The sequence below is a fragment of the Salvelinus alpinus genome, chromosome 10 (assembly GCF_045679555.1).
Source record: "Salvelinus alpinus chromosome 10, SLU_Salpinus.1, whole genome shotgun sequence".
Classification (NCBI taxonomy): domain Eukaryota; kingdom Metazoa; phylum Chordata; class Actinopteri; order Salmoniformes; family Salmonidae; genus Salvelinus; species Salvelinus alpinus.
The window spans coordinates 16354783-16377179 of NC_092095.1; the positions used below are offsets into that span (position 1 = coordinate 16354783).

The 22397-nt window shown below is 42.1% G+C and overlaps 1 protein-coding gene across 1 annotated transcript in view; it reads right to left on the reverse strand.

The window, feature by feature from the left end:
• The window catches only part of LOC139531550 (hepatocyte nuclear factor 4-gamma-like), a 29244-nt gene extending 8617 nt beyond the window's left edge, over window positions 1-20627 (reverse strand). Inside the window, exons 1-3 of the mRNA XM_071328082.1 lie at window positions 20490-20627; window positions 1924-2089; window positions 1607-1701 (exon numbers count right to left, since the gene is read on the reverse strand). Coding sequence (XP_071184183.1) covers window positions 1607-1701; window positions 1924-2084 — 256 coding nt within the window. The 5' untranslated portion in view covers window positions 2085-2089; window positions 20490-20627. The remainder of the gene's footprint in view (window positions 1-1606; window positions 1702-1923; window positions 2090-20489) is intronic.
• Between the last annotated feature and the right edge of the window lie 1770 nt (window positions 20628-22397).

Consider the following 22397-nt stretch of genomic DNA (forward strand, 5'->3'; position numbering starts at 1 on the left):
TTATAGACTCCCAGACTCCCAGGGCTAGCTTCAGCCTCCCAGCCGCCCAGCATCCATAGTTTCAGCCTCCCAGCCTCCCAGGGTTACTTTCAGCCTCACAGCCTCCTAGAGTTAGTTTCTATCTCCCAGCCACACAGTATCTATAGTTTCAGCCACTGAGCCTCCAAGAGTTAGTTTAAGACTCCCAACCGAGCAGCATCCATAGTTTCAACCTCCCAGCCACCCGTCTCCATAATTTCAGCCTCACATCCACCCAGTATCCCATCGTTTCAGCATCCCAGCCACACACCATCCATAGTTTCAGCCACCCAGAATCGATATTTCAGCCTCCCAGCCACCCAGTATCCATAGTTTCAACATCCCAGCCACCCAGTATACATAGTCTCAGCCTCCCAGCCACCCAGTTTCCATAGTTTCAGCCTCCCAGCCTCCCAGCTTCCAAAGTTTCAAAATCCCAGCCACCCAATATCCATCGTTTCAGTTTACCAGCCACCAAAGCATCCATAGTTTCAACATCCACCACCCAGTAGCCTCCCAGCCACCCAGGTTCCTTCATTTCAACATCCCAGCTACCCAGCAGACATAGTTTCAACCTCCCAGACACAAAGTATCCATAGTTTCAGCCTCCCAGCCACCCAGCATTCACAGTTTCAGCCTCCCACTCTCCCAGTATCCATAGCTTCAGCCTCCCAGTCACACAGCATTCACAGTTTCAGCCTCAAATCCACCCAGTATCCAAAATGTCAGCTTCTCAGACACCAAGCATCCACAGTTTCAGTCTCCCAGCATCAAATAATTCACAGTTTCAGTCTCCCAGCATCAAATAATTCACAGTTTCAGTCTCCCAGCATCAAATAATTCACAGTTTCAGCCTCCCAGCCACCCTGTATCCAAAGTTTCAGCCTCACAGTATCCATCGTTTCAGCCTCCCAACCACCTTGTATCCAAAGTTTCAGCTCCCAGTCACCCAGAATCCATTTTTTCAGCCACCCAGCATCCATAGTTTAAGCCTTCCAGTCACCCGGCATTCACAGTTTCATCCACCCATCCACCCAGTATCCATCGTTTCAGCCTCCCAGCCACCTTGTATTCAAGGTTTCTGCTCCAAGCCATCCAGAATCCATACATTCAGCCACCCAGCATCCATAGTTTAAGCCTTCCAGTCACCCGGCATTCACAGTTTCATCCACCCATCCACCCAGTATCCATCGTTTCAGCCTCCCAGCCACCTTGTATTCAAGGTTTCTGCTCCAAGCCATCCAGAATCCATACATTCAGCCACCCAGCATCCATAGTTTAAGCCTTCCAGCCACCCAGCATCCATAGTTTAAGCCTTCCAGCCACCCAGCATCCATAGTTTAAGCCTCCCAGCAACCCAGCATCCATAGTTTCAGCCACCCAGCATCCATAGATTCAGCCTCCCAGCCACCCAACATCCATAGTTTCAGCCTCCCAGCCCTGATTACCTCCACACACTGACTACTTCACTTTTCCTCATGTTATAAGTTGAATTTGCGAGTACAGAGTTAGTGCTGGGCACGAATAAAAGTCTGTACATTGATGGTATTGTATTGATATTCAGTAGTACTGGTTTGATGTGGCCAACCTTCTTTCTTCATGCCAGCTCTGAAACACTGGTGGAGCCTGCAGAACCGACACTGGTTCCTCTTGTCCTTGTCGACCACACACTGACGGTTAAACCTGGAGACGCACAGACAGATACACATACAGGATCCCTGTCAATATCTGAACTCTATGGGCCTTCCTTGTAGTTCTGTTCATTCCAGCATTACCAACTAGTGACTTCTCTACTTGCAGCAGCGTAAGGATTACTGTGACGTTAACATCTCATATTATGTCTATTGTTATTATAGACATGGGCTCTGGTGGATGCAGCTGTAGGCTGAACACACACACACCTACCTGCAGGAGTAGATGTGGTTCTTGCGTATGGAGCGTCTGAAGAAACCTTTACATCCGTCACAGCTGAAGGCTCCATAGTGTTTCCCTGTAGCTTTGTCTCCACAGATAGCACAGTTACCGTTCACTACATCTGCCTGGGACAGGCCCGGCTCCGCTGGCATACTGTCTAGAACACACACATTACCCAAAGACTGGGTTAGCCTGCTGAGCTTAAGTCTAGGTGTTAGTGGAGGGGAGCTAATGCACACTTTATGGTCACAGTAAAGTTTGCACGCACGCACGAGCGCACACACACACATCCTTCTGGCATCAGAAAAACCTCTTCAGTTCAAATAGGGAAATCAGTCATTCGTTTTGTGCATGGGAAATCAAGGCGTCTTGACAGAGGAAGAGAAGGACAGGGACTCTATAGCTTTGTGGTAGCTGACTGCTATCTGCCTATTACAGTATGGGGGACAGTGGGAACTAGTTTGATTAGGACAGCTTTGGGTGCTTTCATCTGGTTTATTTGTTGAAATTGTGGTGTTGTTGTGCCTAGTGGTTATTTTTTTATTCTTCTTGTTTTATTTGTAATGTACATTTTTCTTCCTGTTTGTGTGAAAATGTTTGTACTCAGGGCACTATTGGGAATGACACTCTGGTCTCAATTGGGCTACCCTAAATAAATAAAAGTTAATACAAAATCTGAGATAAATGTGAAAGACAGCAATAATTATAAACCACACTCCAAAACCATGTTATCTAGGATTTTTGTAACTACATGGCATCAAATCAAAGTGTATTTGTCACATGCTCTGAATAGAAAAGTTGTAGACCTTACAGTGAAATGCTTACTTACAGGCTCTAACCGATAGTGCAAAAAAGGTATTAGGTGAACAATAGGTAGGTTAAGAAATAATAAAACAACAGTAAAAAGACAGGCTATATACAGTAGCGAGGCTATAAAAAGTAGCGAGGCTACATACAGACATCGGTTAGTCAGGCTGATTGAGGTAGTATGTACATGTAGATATGGTTAAAGTGGCTATGCATATATGAGATAGCAAGTCAAAAGAAGGTGCCTCAAAACTCTAGAACCAGGCCAAGTCACAACCCCTGCAGACCCAGACTGAGGACAAGAACCAGTATAATGAGACAAAGACCCAGGCCACATGTGGTCTGAAGTGGTCTCAAGACCAAAACCATCAGATCACATAACAACAAATATAACAAACACAGGAATATATCTAATCTAAAGTAATCTGTGCATTCATGTCTCTACTCACACCAGACATATTCCTGCATACACCAACCATGTCCAAGGTGGAAGAATACATCTTGACAATGCCAAAGAGAATAAAGTAAATGTTTGACCAACTTCCCTTTAATATTCCTTTTATCAGTCGTGTTGAGATGACATCAGTGGATGTCCCAACTTCTTTTCATACTGTAGACCCACAATAAACCTGTCTTTATGACACATTGCAGATACCTATCGAAACAGACCTCTTATCATTCATGGATTATGAACGAATGGATAAATACAATATTCAACTGTTTTTTTAAGTGCATTAGGGATTGTGAGTGTATAAGCAGAATGACAAATGACAGTCATCACTGTTATTCAGACAGGTGAAGCTGCTCTAATTTAGCCCCATGGAGCTTGATGGCAAAAATAATTGTGTGCATATTTTGGCAATTTGATTGTGTTCTCCACACCGCATTTCTCCACATCACATTTTAAGCCATCAGTGTGCATTACAGAGCAATTATCTATGGAAATACAGCCATGGAGCTGGTTGGCGGCCATATTGGATAACTGCCGCCCTAGAAAATCAAATCAAATTGTATTTATCACATGCTTCTTAAACAACAGGTGCAAATGCTTACTTAATTAATGCTTACATCCCAACATTGCAGAGAGAAAAATAATGAAAACTTTTGTTAAACATTAGGAATAAATACACAACGAGAAATTATAAGTTGGCTATTTACACAAGGTACCAGTACCGAGTCGATGTGCATAGGTACGAGGTAATTGAGGTAATATGTACGTGTAGTTAGAGGTAAAGTCACGATACACAGATAATTAACCGAGAGTAGCAGCGGCGTATAAATGGGAGTGAGGAGGGTCAATGCAAATAGTCTGGGTAGCCATTTGATTAGCTGTTCAGGAGTCTTATGGCTTGGGGTAGAAGCTGTTAAGAAGCCTTTTGGACTTGACACTCTGGTACCGCTTGCCGTGCGGTAGCAGAGAGAACAGTCTATGACTAGGGTGGCTGGAGTCTTAGACAATTTATAAGCACCGCCTGGTGCCAACGTCATGACACTGGTATAGAAGTCCTGGATGGCAGGAAGCTTGGCCCCCGGGATGTACTGGGCTGTACGCACTACCCTCTATAGTGCCATAAGGTCAAGAGGCCGAGCAGTTGCCATACCAGGTGGTGATGCAACCAGTCAGGATCCTCTCAATGGTGCAGCTGTAGAACTTTTTGAGGATCTGAGGACTCATGACAAATCTTGTCCTATTCACGACTGTCTTGGTGTGTTTGGACCATGATAGTTTATTGATGATGTGGACACGAAGGAACATGAAGCTCTCAACCTGCTCTACTTCAGCCCGGTCGATGAGAATGGGCGTGCTCAGCCCTCCTTTTCCTGTAGTCCATGATCATCTCCTTTGTCTTGATCACGTTGCGGGAGAGGTTGTTATCCTTGCACCACACCGCCAGCTCTCTGACGACCTCCTCCCTATAGGCTGTCTCATTGTTGTAGGTGATCAGGCCTAACACTGTTGTGTCATCGGCAGTCCTGTAGCTTAGCATCTGCATCATCTGACCACTTCCGTATTGAGCGAGTCACTTGTACTCCTTGCTTTAGTTTTGCTTGTAACCAGGAATGAGGAGGATAGAGTTATGGTCAGATTTGCCAAATGGAGAGCGAGGGAGAGCTTTGTATGCGCCTCTGTGTGTGGATTAAAGGTGGTCTAGAGTTAATTTCCCTCTGGTTGCACATGTAACATGCTGCTAGAAATGAGGTAAAACGGATTTAAGTTTCCCTGCATTAAAGTCCTCAGTCACTAGGAGTGCCGCCTCTGGATGAGCATTTTGTTCTTTGCTTATGGCCGTATAAACTCTTTGAGTGTGGTCTTAGTGTCAGCATTGGTTTGTTGTGATAAATAGACAGCTACGGAAACATATAGATGAAAACTATCTTGGTAAATAGTGTGGTCTACAGCTTATCATGAGATAATCTACATCAGGCGAGCAAAACCTCGAGGCTTCCTTAATATTAAATTTCTTGCACCAGCTGTTATTGACAAATAAACACAGACCCCCACCCCTTGTCTTACAGCTGTTCTATCTTGCCGCTGTACGGATAACCCAGCCAGCTGTATGTTATCCATGTCGTCGTTCAGCCACGACTCGGTGAAACATAAGATATTCTAATTTTTATGTCCCGTTGGTTGGATAGTCTTGATCAGAGCTAATTAAGTGTATTATCCAATGATAGCATGTTGACTAATAGGACTGATGGTAGAGGCGGATTACCCACTCGCCGTCGGATCCTTACAAGGCACCCCGACCTACGTTCCCAATATCTTAGTCTCTTGTTCATGCGAATGACGGGGATTTGGGCTTTGTCCGGCAAAAATCTTCGTCCAGTACGAGGCCTACCACTGTTGTGCCGTCAGCAAACGTAATGATGGTGTTGGAGTTGTGCGCTGTCATGCTGTCGTGGAAGAACAGGGAGTACAGGAAGGGACTAAACATGCACCCCTGAGGGGCATCTGTGTTGAGGGTCAGCGTGGCAGATGTGTTGTTGCATACCCTCACCACCCTAGGGGTGGCCCATCAGTAATTCCAGAATCTAGTTGTGGAGGTAAGTGTTTAGTCCCAGGGTGCTGAACTTAGTGATGAGCTTGGAGGAACAATGAGCTGTAGTCAATTAACAGTATTCTCATATAGGTGTTCCTCTTGTCCAGGTGGTAAAGGGCAGTGTGGAGTGTAATAGAAATTGCATGGATCTGTTGTGGTCGTATGTGAATTTGAGTGGATACAGGGTGTCTGAGATGATGGTGTTGACGTGAGCCATGACCAGTCTTTCAAAGCATTTCATGGCTAGAGATACAGTTTAATTTGGAAGTTTACATATACCTTAGCCAAATACATTTAAACTCAGTTTTTCACAATTCCTGACATTTAATCCTAGTAATAATTCCCTGTCTTAGGTCAGTTAGGATCACCACTTTATTTTAAGAATGTGAAATGTCAGAATAATAGTAGAGAGAATTATCTAATTCAGCTTTTATTTATTTCATCACATTCCCAGTGGGTCAGAGGTTTACATACACTCAATTAGTATTTGGTAGCATTGCCATTAAATTGTTTAGCCTGGTCAAATGTTTTGGGTAGCCTTCCACAAGCTTCCCACAATAACTTGGGTGAATTCTGGCCCATTCCTCCTGACAAAGCTGGTGTAACTGAGTCAGGTTTGTAGGCCTCCTTGATCGCAAAGACTTTTTCAGTTCTTCCCACAAATTTTCGATAGGATTGAGGTCAGGGCATTGTGATGGCCACTCCAATACCTTGAATTTGTTGTCCTTAAGCCATTTTGCCACAACTTTGGAAGTATGATTGGGGTCATTGTCCATTTGGAAGAACCATTTGCGACCAAGCTTTAACTTCCTGACTGATGTTTTAAAATGTTGCTTCAACAATATGCACATCATTTTCCTCATCATGATGCTGATCTATTTTGTGAAGTGCACCAGTCCCTCCTGCAGCAAAGCACCCCCACAACATGATGCTGCCACCCCCGTGCTTCACAGTTGGGATGGTGTTCTTCGGCTTGCAAGCCTCCCCCTTTTTCCTCCAAACCTAACGATGGTCATTATGGCCAAACAGTTCCATTTTTGTTTCATCAGATCAGAGGACATTTCTCCAAATAGTACAGTCTTTGTCCCTATGTGCAGTTGCAAACCGTAGTCTGGCTTTTTTGGGGCGGTTTTGGAGCAGTGGCTTCTTCCTTGCTGAGTGGCCTTTCAGGTTATGTCGATATAGGACTCATTTTACTGTGGATATAGATACTTTTGTATCTGTTTCCTCCAGCATCTTCACAATGGTCCCATGGTGTTTATACTTGTGTACTATTGTTAGTACAGATGAACGTGGTACCTTCAGGCATTTAGAAATTGCTTCCAAGGATGAACCAGACTTGTGAGGGTCTACAATATTTTTTGGGTGATTTCTTTTGATTTTCCCATGATGTCAAACAAAGAGGCACTAAGTACACCTCCAATTGACTCAAATGATGTCAATTAGCCTATCAGAAGCTTCTGAAGCCATAACATAATTTTCTGGAACATTCCAAGCTGTTTAAAAGCACAGTCCACAGTATGCTAACTTCTGACCCACTGGAATTGTGATACAGTGAATTATAAGTGAAATAATCTGTCTGTAAACAATTGTTGGAAAAATTAGTTGTGTCGTGCACACAGTAGATGTCCTAACCGACTTGCTAAAACTATAGTTTGTTAACAAGAAATTTGTGGAGTGATTGAAATCGAGTTTTAATTAATGACTCCAACCTAAGACTATGTAAACTTCTGACTTCAAATGTACACCTGTTCTGAAAGGCCCTAGAGTCTGCAACACCATTAAGCAAGGGGCACCAGTGGAGATTGGAGTATCTGTCCATAGGACCACATTAAGCCGTACACTCCACAGAGCTGGGTTTTACGGAAGAGTGGCCAGAAAAAGCCATCACTTAAAGAAAAACATAAGCAACATGGTGTTTGCTAAAAGGGAGACTCCCCAAATCACTGTATTTAACTTGTGTAAAAATATACTTTTAAAGTGAAAATATAAAAAATTTACTGCGATTTCTGTTGATGGTTTTTCGTCATTGTTGTGCTCATCAAGGTAAAAACAAAGACTATATGGTTTTTGTTGTTGATCAAATTTGCTCCTCTAAAACCAATACAAAACATATTGAGCTATTTTGGGGCCATGTAGACCCAACACAAGGGAAGCCATGACCCAAAACGCATTATCCCCATTGACCTTTAAGGCCTTTGCTGAAATGGCACTATATCAGGTTTTGTTCAGCTAGACAAATTATACAGGTGTGCAAATTTTTACGCTTATATACCAAATTGAACAATATGGTCTTTTTTGGGAGCTTATCTACTGGACTAAATGTACAATATCACATTTGAATGTCTATATTCAAGCTTACAAGGAAAAAGGTCAAGTTGACTTTAGGCTTTTTACTGAAGTCAGAATTCAGATATTGTATTTCTACTAATCATTTATTGACTGCTGGTAGAGGGATCAGGATGAAGCATATCTGACCTTACATTTCAGAAGACACAAAATGACCACACAGATATGATGCTAGCACCTGTTAACCTGTCATTTTAGTAGACCGTGTGAGTGTGTGTGTGTGTCAAGTCCACTCACCTCCCCCACCATAGAGGATGTCAGCGTGTTCGAAGCCCAGGGTGCTGTACGTTGGGTCCAGTCCCTCACTGTAGTTGGCTACATCCATGTCCAACAAGGAGTTACTCACTCACACAGACGGATACTTCAACCCTCACTTTCTATCCCTCTGTCACTGTCCTTCTCTCTCACTCTTTCTCTCTCTAACTCTTTTCCTCTGCCTCCCTTTTCTCTCTCCCTTTAATTTCTTCCAATGTATTTTCCTAACACTATTTCTATTCCTTTACCACTTCTTGTCTGCCTCGGTCTCCCTACCCTTCTCTTCCTCTCTCTTTTTCATATTCCTCTGTCACATTCAGTTCTTCCACCGTCTGGAGTGTAGAAGGTAAACTAAGTTCCCTGCCATTTGATTGGTACTTTTTTAAGAAAGTGGGTGGGGCCTTGGCAAAGACTTCTCACCTTATCGCTTCTTATTTAATCTGTCCTTCTTTCCCTCACTTATCACAGGGATGGAGAGATAGAGGAGAGATAGATATTCCCTTCCCTCTCCATTCTCTCTCTTTTCCTGAGGCATATTGGCAAGTTTGACAGGGTTGAGACGATGTCATTAAGAGGGTGTGTGGGCATGCGTGTGTTAGTGTGTGTCGCCAGTATGCTGTGGCCTACATAGTCTGCCTAATCAAATCAATAGTCAAGCAATACGACAGCCTCTACCATGATCACATCTAATCTCCAGGGAGGCAGAGCACAGAGAAAAACACCACTGATAACTTCCATTGATTATCTTCCATTGATTAATCAGACTCTCTAAGTGAAACTAGGGAATACCCATTGACTCCCATTAACTTCCCTCTATAGAAGCCACTGATCACATCCTTCTGTACAGACAACACATAGTTATCTCCCTACTCCTACTACCAGTCACATAGTTATCTCCCTACTCCTACTACCAGTCACATAGTTATCTCCCTACCCCTACTACCAGTCACATAGTTATCTCCCTACTCCTACTACCAGTCACATAGTTATCTCCCTACTCCTACTACCAGTCACATAGTTATCTCCCTGCTCCTACTACCAGTCACATAGTTATCTCCCTGCTCTTACTACCAGTCACATAGTTATCTCCCTGCTCCTACTACCAGTCACATAGTTATCTCCCTACTCCTACTACCAGTCACATAGTTATCTCCCTGCTCCTACTACCAGTCACATAGTTATCTCCCTACTCCTACTACCAGTCACATAGTTATCTCCCTACTCCTACTACCAGTCACATAGTTATCTCCCTACTCCTACTACCAGTCACATAGTTATCTCCCTACTCCTACTACCAGTCACATGGTTATCTCCCTACTCCTACTACCAGTCACATAGTTATCTCCCTACTCCTACTACCAGTCACATAGTTATCTCCCTACTCCTACTACCAGTCACATAGTTATCTCCCTACTCCTACTACCAGTCACATAGTTATCTCCCTACTCCTACTACCAGTCACATAGTTATCTCCCTACTCCTACTACCAGTCACATAGTTATCTCCCTACTCCTACTACCAGTCACATAGTTTCACTGCACTAAATACAGTGCCTTGCAAAAGTATTCACCCCCTTGGTGTTTTTCCAATTTTGTTGCATTACAATCTGTAATTTAAATTGATTTTTATTTGGATTTCATATAATGGACATACACAAAATAGTCTAAATTGGTGAAGTTAAATGAAAAAAAGTACTTGTTTCAAAACATTTTACAACAAAAAAAATGAAAAGTGGTGCATGCATATGTATTCACCCCCCTTGCTGCGAAGCCCCTAAATAAGATTTGGTGCAACCAATTACCTTCAGAAGTCACATGATTAGTTAAATAAAGTCCACCTGTGTGCAATCTAAGTGTCACATGATCTCAATATATATACATCTGTTCTGAAAGGCCCCAGAGTCTGCAACACCACTAAGCAAGGGGCAGCACCAAGCAAGCGGCACCATGAAGACCAAGGAGCTCTCCAAACAGGTCAGGGACAAAGTTGTGGAGAAGAACAGATCAGGGTTAGGTTCTAAAAATATATCCGAAACTTTAAACATCCCACGGAGCACCATTAAATACATTATTAAAAAATGAAAAGTATATGGCACCACAACAAACCTGCCAAGAGAGGGCCGCTCACCCAAACTCACAGACCAGGCAAGGAGGGCATTAATCAGAGAGGAAACAAAGATAACAAAGATAACCCTGAAGGAGCTGTAAAGCTCCACAGCCGAGATTGGAGTATCTGTCCATAGAACCACTTTAAGCCGTACACTCCACAGAGCTGGGCTTTACGGAAGAGTGGCCAGAAAAAAAATCCATTGTTTAAGAAAAAAATAAGCTGTTTGCCAAAAGGCATCTGGGAGATTCCCCAAACATGTGGAAGAAGGTACTCTGGTCAGATGAGACAATTTACCTTTTTGGCCATCGAGGAAAGCGCTATGTCTGGCGCAAACCCAATACGTCTCATCACGCCGAGAATACCATCCCACCATGTTTTTCATCGGCAGGGACTGGAAAACTGGTCAGAATTGATGGAATGATGGATGGCGCTAAATACAGGGAAATTCTTGAGAGAAACCTGTTTCAGTCTTCCAGAGATTTGAGACTTGGACGGAGGTTCACCTTCCAGCAGGACAATGACCCTAAGCATACAGCTAAAGCAACACTCGAGTGGTTTAAGGGGAAACATTTAAATGTCTTGGAAATGCCTAGTCAAAGCCCAGACCTCAATCCAATTGAGAATCTGTGGTATAACTTAAATATTTCTGTACACCAGCGGAACCCATCCAACTTGAAGGAGCTGGAGCAGTTTTGCCTTGAAGAATGGGCAAAAATCACAGTGGCTAGATGTGCCAAGCTTATAGAGACATACCCCAAGAGATTTGCAGCTGTAATTGCTGCAAAAGGTGGCTCTACAAAGTATTGACTTGGGGGGGTGAATAGTTATGCACGCTCAAGTTTTCTGTTTTTTATTCTTATGTCTTGTTTGTTCCACAAGAAAAATATTTAGCATCTTCAAAGTGGTACAGTAGGCATGTTGTTTAAATCAAATGATACAAACCCCCAAAAATCTATTTTAATTCCAGGTTGTTATGCAACAAAATATGAAAAATGCCAAGGGGGTGAATTATTTTACAAGCCACTGTAGCTGTTAGAGAATACATGCAATCTGATTGAGGTACTATAATGGACATAAAATAATTTAATCGCTTGCGTCATTCAGTTTATGAGTGGGGCAAAAGGCATGAGGGTAGTGAGTAAAGTGTAGGGATATATACCTGATTGCTGTGCAATTAGTTAAGAGCGAGTGAGAGAGAGCAAGAGTGAGAGAGAGCGTGAGTGAGAGAGAGCGTGAGTGAGAGAGAGCGTGAGTGAGAGAGAGCGTGAGTGAGAGAGGGCGTGAGTGAGAGAGGGCGTGAGTGAGTGAGTGAGTGAGTGAGTGAGTGAGTGAGTGAGTGAGTGAGTGAGTGAGTGAGTGAGAGAGAGAGAGAGAGAGAGAGAGAGAGAGAGAGAGAGAGAGAGAGAGAGAGAGAGAGAGAGAGAGAGAGAGAGAGAGAGAGAGAGAGAGAGAGAGGTGAGCCACACCAGAGGGACAGAGAGAGAGAGAGAGAGCGAGAGAGAGGGGGGGGGGACAGAGAGGGGCAGAGAGGGACAGAGAGGGACAGAGAGGGACAGAGAGGGACAGAGAGACAGAGAGGGACAGAGAGGGACAGAGAGGGACAGAGAGGGACAGAGAGACAGAGAAAGAGAGAGACAGAGAGGGACAGAGAGGGACAGAGAGGGACAGAGAGACAGAGAAAGAGAGAGACAGAGAGGGACAGAGAGGGACAGATAGGGACAGAGAGACAGAGAGGGACAGAGAGAGACAGAGAGGGACAGAGAGGGACAGAGAGGGACAGAGAGGGACAGAGAGGGACAGAGAGTACACTGCCCACATATTTCCCTCAGATTACACAGATCCACAAAGAATTTGAAAACAAACCCATTTTTGATGAACTCTCATATCTATTGGGTGAAATACCACAGTGTGCCATCACAGCAGCAAGATTTGTGACCTGTTGCCACAAGAAAAGGGCAACCAGTGAAGAACAAACACCATCGTAAATACAACCCATTATTATGTTTATTTTCCCTTTTGAACTTTTACTATTTGCACATCATTACAACACCTTATATAGACATAATATGACATTTGAAATGTCTTTATTCTTCTGTGAGTGTAATGTTTACTGTTAATTTTTATTGTTTATTTCACTTTTGTTTATTATCTACTTCACTTGTTTAGGCAATGTTAACTAACATATGTTTCCCATGCCAATAAAGCCCTTGAATTGAAATGTATTTGAATTGAATTGAGAGAGAGAGAGAGAGAGAGAGAGAGAGAGAGAGAGAGAGAGAGAGAGAGAGAGAGAGAGAGAGAGAGAGAGAGAGAGAGAGAGAGAGAGAGAGAGAGAGAGAGAGAGAGAGAGAGAGAGAGGGAACCAGTGAAGAACAAACACCACTGTAAATACAACCCATATTTATGTTTATTTATTTTAACTTGTGTGCTTTAACCATTTGTACATTGTTACAACACTGCATATATATAATATGACATTTGTAATGTCTTTATTGTTTTGAAACTTCTGTATGTGTAATGTTTACTGTTCATTTTTATTGTTTATTTGACTTTTGTATATTACCTACCTCACTTGCTTTGGCAATGTTAACACATGTTTCCCATGCCAATAAAGCCCCTTGAATTGAATTGAATTGAGAGAGAGAGAGAGAGAGAGAGAGAGAGAGAGAGAGAGAGAGAGAGAGAGAGAGAGAGAGAGAGAGAGAGAGAGAGACGAGTGTGTGTGTGTGAGTGTGAGAGGACAGTGACCATGAACCAAATTATGATTTTCCAAAAGACAAATCATAAGGAAATAAATATCACTTAAAATCTTAAAACTCCACTATCCAACCAGTCCTTGTGTATAGCTAGGTTTCCATCCAATTGGCGAAAGATTTTCATGTGAATATTTTAAAATCCACATAAAAACAATACGTGCATTTTCCAACCAGAGATAGGTGCACATAAAAATACCTTTTGGGATATAAAAAAAAAAGAAATCCATTGCATTTTCAACAATACTGATGGTGTTGTCACAAAAAATAGTTTGCGTTATATAGCGAATGGTATTGGCACCTGCGCTCTAGCCAACAGCTCGCAGACTCAGTGTGGGTGTGGCCTACTGATGAGATTCTTATGGACAAAAGAGAAAGATTATTTGTATTTGTCAAATGGCAGGCAAGCATCGGTCATCATGTCACCAAAATAAGACCCTGGATATTTATTGGAAAGGAGCATAAGCTCATCACAGTGCACTTTTTCACCACCCTGAGAAGTTCATCATCATTTATTTCATCTGTAGCCTATTAAACTGCATGCTTTCCCGAGACGTAGTGACTCCAAGTTTACTTCCATATGATGGTTGTTAAATCAATATTGGCGCATAAAAGCGTTTCCACCACCATTTAACGCATAATAAATTTGACCGAAATAATATATCCTACCTTGTCAAGTGTATTTTGTTTTTTAGACATTTGTAAAGTTTACGGACAAATTTGTTGTTTCCATTAGGCCTGTAGTGAACATTTTTGATCCAACATGTACTCTAATCACATAAAAAGGTTGGATGGAAACCTGGTTCCTGGCAGTAAAATATGGTGTCCACTTTTACAGTGAAATATGGGGACCACTATTACAGTCAAATATGGAGACCATTATTACAGTGAAATATGGAGACCATTATTACAGTGAAATATGGAGACCATTATTACAGTGAAATATGGAGACCATTATTACAGTGAAATATGGAGACCATTATTACAGTGAAATATGGAGACCATTATTACAGTGAAATATGGAGACCATTATTACAGTGAAATGTGGAGACCATTATTACAGTGAAATATGGAGACCATTATTACAGTGAAATATGGAGACCATTATTACAGTGAAATATGGAGACCACTATTACAGTGAAATGTGGGGACCACTATTACAGTGAAATATGGAGACCATTATTACAGTGAAATGTGGGGACCATTATTACAGTGAAATATGGAGACCATTATTACAGTGAAATGTGGGGACCATTATTACAGTGAAATATGGGGACCATTATTACAGTGAAATATGGAGACCATTATTACAGTGAAATATGGGGACCACTATTACAGTGAAATGTGGAGACCACTATTAGAGTGAAATATGGGGACCATTATTACAGTGAAATATGGGGACCACTATTACAGTGAAATGTGGGGACCATTATTACAGTGAAATATGGAGACCATTATTACAGTGAAATATGGGGACCACTATTACAGTGAAATGTGGGGACCACTATTACAGTGAAATGTGGGGACCATTATTACAGTGAAATATGGAGACCATTATTACAGTGAAATATGGGGACCATTATTATAGTGAAATGTGGGGACCATTATTACAGTGAAATGTGTAGACCACTATTACAGTGAAATATGGAGACCATTATTATAGTGAAATGTGGGGACCATTATTACAGTGAAATGTGGAGACCATTACTACAGTGAAATATGGAGACCATTATTACAGTGAAATATGGGGACCATTATTACAGTGAAATATGGAGACCACTATTAGAGTGAAATATGGGGACCATTATTACCGTGAAATATGGGGACCATTATTACAGTGAAATATGGGGACCACTATTAGAGTGAAATATGGGGCCCATTATTACACAGAAAAATGGGGACCACTATACAGTGAAAACATGGGGCCCACTATTACAGTGAAATATGGGGACCACTATTACAGTGAAATATGGGGACCACTATTAGAGTGAAATATGGGGCCCATTATTACACTGAAATATGGAGACCATTATTACAGTGAAAATATACATCATGGGACAAAACACCCACAGAAAAACATCTGCATACAGGGCAGAACTAGGAAGACTTCCTCTTCTACTGCCCATTGAAAGAAAGTTATGCAAATTCAGGGTGCACCTAGCCCAATCACATGAAGGATCATACAAACACAGAGCATTTATAATCAACAGTCTCTGCCCAGAGAGTGACTCCTCAACAAAACCGGCCCAAAAACAAAACATTGACATTAACAGAAATTATCTGAAATGATCTGGTCACATGTATGGTTGGTGTGTTAGCAACTAAAACCCTACCGCAGGGCCATGAAGCTTACTGCTAATTCTATCTATCTATCTATCTATCTATCTATCTATCTATCTATCTATCTATCTATCTATCTATCTGTCTGTCTGTCTGTCTGTCTGTCTGTCTGTCTGTCTGTCTGTCTGTCTGTCTGTCTGTCTGTCTGTCTGTCTGTCTGTCTGTCTGTCTGTCTGTCTGTCTGTCTGTCTGTCTGTCTGTCTGTCTGTCTGTCTGTCTGTCTGTCTGTCTATATATATGTCTGTCATGTCTGTCTGTCTGTCTGTCTGTCTGTCTGTCTGTCTGTCTGTCTGTCTGTCTGTCTGTCTGTCTGTCTGTCTGTCTGTCTGTCTGTCTGTCTGTCTGTCTGTCTGTCTGTCTGTCTGTCTGTCTGTCTGTCTGTCTGTCTGTCTGTCTGTCTGTCGGTCGCCCTAATGGACAGGAATGATAAGACCTTCCTACCTGCATGGTGACACCTTTAAACAACAGCGCTGCAGCAACAACGCCACAATCCTGAGTCTGGATTTCAGCCCATCTGCAGCCCGATGTCCCTTGGTTGGGTATAATGCTACTTTAAAGCCATTGGTCTATTATCAGGAAGTCATTTACAATGAGGTTGACTACAGCCATGAGCAAACAAATGTTTTATGGAACTGTATGAGGAAGTTCTCACACAATTATTGAATTCATGCAAGTAGCTTAAAGTAAGCTATGGTATAGCCCACCTACCACATTAAATGCATAATCGCATTTGTGGTCACTTTTGATAATGGTGTTTACCCGCTAATGGAACATTCACGCTTATAGCCTACTATAAAAAATGAAACAATTTATAGCCTACTGCCATGTGCACACTGCTGCTCTTATAATGTGAAGAAATACCTAATAGTTTAGCAACATTTTAAGTTTAAACATTCTGATCGGTTGCACCAGCCTCATTTTGTAAAAATAAATGTTTGATGTTAGGTGTTGTATTCATTTGGGATCTATCGCGTCCCACAAGTGGCCCAGACTATGTTTGGAATATTTATTTACTGCACAGAATAGAGGAGGTAAACTTTTGTACTAATGGGGAAAGTAGATTGACATAGGCTTGTGCTTTTGCTGTTCGCTAGGCCTACTCAGTGAAGGGGTGGCTCTCCCATAGGCACCACTGCAACAGCAGCTGGGCCTGTTCTAGCCTGATCGTCTTTTCCATTACATTACACATAAATGTAATTGGAAGAAGGCATCTTCTGTATGGTTGGGTGGGGGGGGGGGTTAAGAGCTGCAGCGCTCGGCCTGAACATTAACACGCATGGCTCGCGGTACTGTTTTGGAAGCAAAAGGACCTTATCTTTCATATCGGTGAGAATTAATTTAAAAAAAAACAAAGGTGATACACACCTTTATAGGGTTAAGGTTCCCACACATCACTGACAGTGTCACCAGCAAAGCACCATCACACCTCCTCCTCCATGCTTTACAGTTTGAACCACACATGCAGAGATCATCCGTTCACCTACTCTGCGTCTCACAAAGAAACGGCAGTAGGAACCAAAAATCTAAAATTAGGACTCATCAGACCAAAGGACAGATTTCCAGTCCAATGTCCATTGTTCGTGTTTTTTGGCCCAAGCAAGTCTCTTCTTCTTATTGGTGTCCTTTATTAGTGTTTTCTTTGCAGCAATTCAACCATGAAGGCCTGATTCACAGTCTCCTCTGAACAGTTGATGTTGAGATGTGTCTGTTACTTGAACTCTGTGAAGCATTTATTTGGGCTTCAATCTGAGGTGCAGTTAACTCTAATGAACGTATCGTCTGCAGCAGAGGTAACTCTGGGTCTTCCTTTCCTGTGGGGGTCCTCATGAGAGCCAGTTTCATCATAGCGCCTCATGGTTTTTGCGACTACACTTGAAGAAACTTTCTTGACATTTTCCGGATTGACTGACCTTCATGTCTTAAAGTAATGATGGACTGTCATTTCTCTTTACTTATTTGAGCTGTTCTTGCCATAATGTGGACTTGGTCTTTTACCAAATAGGGCTATCTTCTGTATACCACCCCTACCTTGTCACAACACAACTGATGGGCTCAAATGCATTAAGGAAAGAAATTCCACAAATTAACTTTTTACAAGGAACACCTGTTAATTGAAATGCATTCCAGGTGACTACCTCATGAAGCATGTTGAGAGAATGCCAAGAGTGTGCAAAGCTGTCATCAATGCAAAGGGTGGCTACTTTGAAGAATCTCAAATATATAAAATATTTTGATCTGTTAAACACTTTTTTGCTTAATACATGATTCCATATGTGTTATTTCATAGTTTTAATGTCTTCATTATTATTCTACAATGTAGAAAATAGTAAAAATTAAGAAAAACCCTGGAATGAGTATGTGTACAAACATTGGACTGGTACTGTATATACAGTGCATTTGGAAAGTATTCAGACCCCTTGATTGTTTCCACATTTTGGTATGTTACAGTCTTATTCTAAAATTGATTAAATTGTTGATTTGTTCCCTCATCAATCTAAACACGATACCCCATAATGACAAAGCAAAAAAACGTTTTTTAGAATTTTTGGCATATTTATAAAAAATGTACTGAAATGTTATATTTACATAAGTCTTCAGACCCTTTACTCAGTACTTTGTTTAAGCACCTTTCGCAGTGATTACAGCCTTGAGTCTTCTTGGGGATGATGCTACAAGCTTGGCACACCTGTATTTGGGAAGTTTCTCCCATTCTTCTCTGCAGATCTTCTCAAGCTATGTCAGGTTGGATGGGGAGCATTGCTGCATGGCTATTTTCAGGTCTCTCCAGAGATGTTCGATCGGGTTCAGGCTGGGTCACTCAAGGACATTCAGAGACTTGTCCCGAGCCCACTCCTGCGTTGTCTTGGCTGTGTGCTTAGGGTCGTTGTTCTGTTGGAAGCTGAACCTTCGTCCCAGTCTGAGGCGCTCTGGAGCAGGTTTTCATCTTGGATCGCTCTGTACTTTGCTCCGTTCATCTTTGTGCTGTTGTCTGTGTCCAATATGGTGTACCATGTTTTGTGCTGCTACCATGTTGTGTTGCTACCATGTTGTTGTTATCTTAGGTCTATCTTTATGTAGTGTTGTGTTGCTTCCTTTGTCGTGATGTGTGTTTTGTCCTATATTTATATATATATATTATTATTTTTTGTATCCCACGTCCACACAGGAGGCCTTTTGCCTTTTGGTAGGCCGTCATTGTAAATAAGAATTTGTTCTTAACTGACTTGCCTAGTTAAATAAAGGTTAAATAAAATATATATATATCTTTCCCTCGATCCTGACTAGTCTCCCAATCCCTGCTGATGAAAAACATCCCCACAGCATGATGCTGCCACCACCATGCTTCACCATAGGGCTGGTGCCATGTTTCCTCCGGACGTGATGCTTCGCATTCAGGCCAAAGAGTTCAATCTTGATTTCATCAAATCAGAGAATCTTGTTTCTCATGGACTGAGAGTCCTTTAGGTGCCTTTTGGTAAACTCCAAGCGAGCTGTCATGTGCCTTTTACTGAGGAGTGGCTTCCGTCTGGTCACCCTACCATAAAGGCCTGATTGGTGGAGTGCTGCAGAGATTGTTGTCTTTCTGGAAGGTTCTCCCACCTCCACAGAGGAACACTGGAGATCTGTCAGAGTGACCATCGGGTTCTTGGTCACCTCCCTGACCAAGGCCCTTCTCCCCCGATTGCTCAGTTTGGCTGGGCAGCCAGCTCTAGGAAGAGTCTTGGTGGATCCAAACTTCTTCCATTGAAGAATGATGGAGGCCACTGTGTTCTTGGGGACCTTCAATGCTGAAAAACATTTTTGGTACCCTTCCCCAGATCTGTGCCCCGACACAATCCTGTCTCGGAGCTCTACGGACTATCCCTCGACCTCATGGCTTGGTTTTTGCTCTGACATGCACTGTCAACTGTGGGACCTTATATAGACAGGTGCGTGCCTTTCCAAATCATGTCCAATCAATTGAATTTACCACAGGTGTACTCCAATCAAGTTGTAGAAACATCTTAAGGATGATCAATGGAAATAGGATGCACCTGAGCTCAATTTCGGGCCTCATAGAAAAGGGTCTGAATACTTGCAGTATGTAAACAAGGTATTTCAGGTATTTTTCTTATACATTTGCAAAAATTCAAAAAACGTATTTTTGCTTTGTCATTATGGGATATTGTGTGTTGATTGATGAGGGGGGAAAAACAATTTAATAAATAAGGCTGTAACGTAACAAAATGTTGAAAAAGTCAAGGGGTCTGAATACTTTCCGAATTCACTGTATATGACAGACGTTTGTTGGTCTGAGCACGCCTCTGCAGTCACCGGAGGAGCGCATATGAATCCCCTTCACATTGAGTTGACATTTTAAAGCTGCAGTATTTCACTTTTTGGGAGCCTAAGTCTAAGAAGCGGCAGATCTGTTCTGTGTGTGTTATTTATATGCTTCCCATTCTTAAGATACATTTTTTCATATTTTACTTTAGGTTTTATACCCCTGTTTCAAACAGTTGAAAATACAATATTTTTGCTTATGGAAAATATATTTCACAGCGGTTTAAAAGGTACAAAGATTATCTACACTATATTTGCTTGTTTTGTCACATAAACTGAAATTAGACAAACTTTCAGAATTGTAGCAACCAGAAAATGGTTGAGCAATTTCTGCATAGCGCATCTTTAAAATGGTTAAGGTAAGAGTTAAGGTTAGGTAAGGGTTATGGTAAGGGTAAGGGTAGGGGTTAAAGTTAGGGTTTAGGGTAGGGACGTCCCAAGGATCCCTGATAGCACGACTAATTCATTGCGGCCGATAGGTCAAACGAAAGACCAAAATGAACGAGTCACGGAACCATATAAGATTTAAGCAACAAACATCATATGTTAATTATTTATTATTTCAAAGGAGACCTCTTACCTTTCTCTTGGTCCGTCAGCGATGTGCATTAATCCAACAGGACGCGAGTCCACCTGTAAACTAGCCACCAGTTTTGACACTTGTCCCCCTTGTCACCACACGAAATGAGAGAGTCGTGGGCGAGTAGTTGCAACAACACACGGAGGGTTGGAAAGGAGAGCTATGGGCCTATAATTCATTGAGCGACACATTGGATGGTGCCGGCTTCGGTTGTCATTAGATCGATTTACTAAACAAACTGAAAGTAGGGTGGGGACGTTAAACAGTAACTAGCCTCCATAAAACTGAGAGGGGAAATAATATAGGTGTGTGTGTGGTCAGCCTTGCCTATGCTGTCGAGACGGGGGTAAAGGGTGAGGAGGAGGTAATGTTTCACAGAATAATAGTAGAACAGTAACATTTTAGCCATTTATTTATTTATTACAATATTTACATACTCTGTAGCCTTACACAAAGTTTTTTCAAAGATTGAATTCGACATATTGAGAGAAATGTCATTGGCACGACTTACTGTATTTTAAATTCCAATATGAGACAAAATACATTTTAGTCCAATATAGTCAAACTGCAATAGACCAACAGTACAGTAGACTATGTTGTGTAGCTATATAAACAAGCAGATGGTGCTAAAGTACTGTTTAAAAGGGAAGCAATATTACAGCGAGGTTTTGGCTCTGAGTTCATAGTTTAGGTAATGTGAGAAGAGGTCACAGATATAGCAGTGTCCCCTCCCTAGGAAAGTAAACATGTCGAGATAGCTGAGGGCCGTGAGACTGAGGAACACCTCGTTAGTGTGCTCCAGCTGCTGCAGGTGTTCCAGGTAGTAAATCCTGAACATGTGATAGGGCATGAAACACACCAGCAGCACCACAGCAAAACACAGGCTCCTCAGCTGAGCCCAGAGTTCCTGGTGAAACATGCAGTCTAACCCGTACTTCCTGGTCAGAAGGCTCATGACGTGACACTGCAGTGCCGTCTGCACACAGACCACGATGACGATCACATGATGTAGTTCAGCTTTTTCACGCAAGAGTGATTTTTCAGGTGGCTGCCGAACTGGAAACAGTGAGGGTCATTGGAGGCCATTTTGCTTGTGTGGTTGTTGTTGGTGTTTTCATGGACTTCCTTGCCGTAGTTGAAATAGAGGATTGGGGAAATGACCACAAAGGTCACCACCCACACCGCCACGCTGGCGATTAAAGCAACTTACTGGAAAAGAGCAAAGAAGAGAAGAGAACTTCAGTGATTTTGTGAGAAACTGATATTTGCCTTTCCCATTCCATATGCCACGACACACATTGAGAGGTATATGGTCCAACCCTCTAACCTCTACTTCTAGAACACTGTTAACTACAAGTATAACATGGACGGTTAACTACCTGTAGAACAGTCTATATCTAAGTAATATAATAAAACAATTCCCATAACAATTCATCAGCTTAAATTAGAGATATACATTTTTTTTCATGGGCTGCGTGTCAATCCACCGCATCCGCCCTTGTCGGATGGAGGTAGTTTTGGACTCGTCTGAAGGTAACCCATACTAATGAATGGAGGTAGTTTTGGACTCGTCTGAAGGTAACCCATACTAATGAATGGAGGTAGTTTTGGACTCGTCTGAAGGTAACCCATACTAATGAATGGAGGTAGTTTTGGACTCGTCTGAAGGTAACCCATACTAATGAATGGAGGTAGTTTTGGACTCGTCTGAAGGTAACCCATACTAATGAATGGAGTTAGTTTTGGACTCGTCTGAAGGTAACCCATACTAATGAATGGAGGTAGTTTTGGACTCGTCTGAAGGTAACCCATACTAATGAATGGAGGTACTTTTGGACTCGTCTGAAGGTAACCCATACTAATGAATGGAGGTAGTTTTGGACTCGTCTGAAGGTAACCCATACTAAT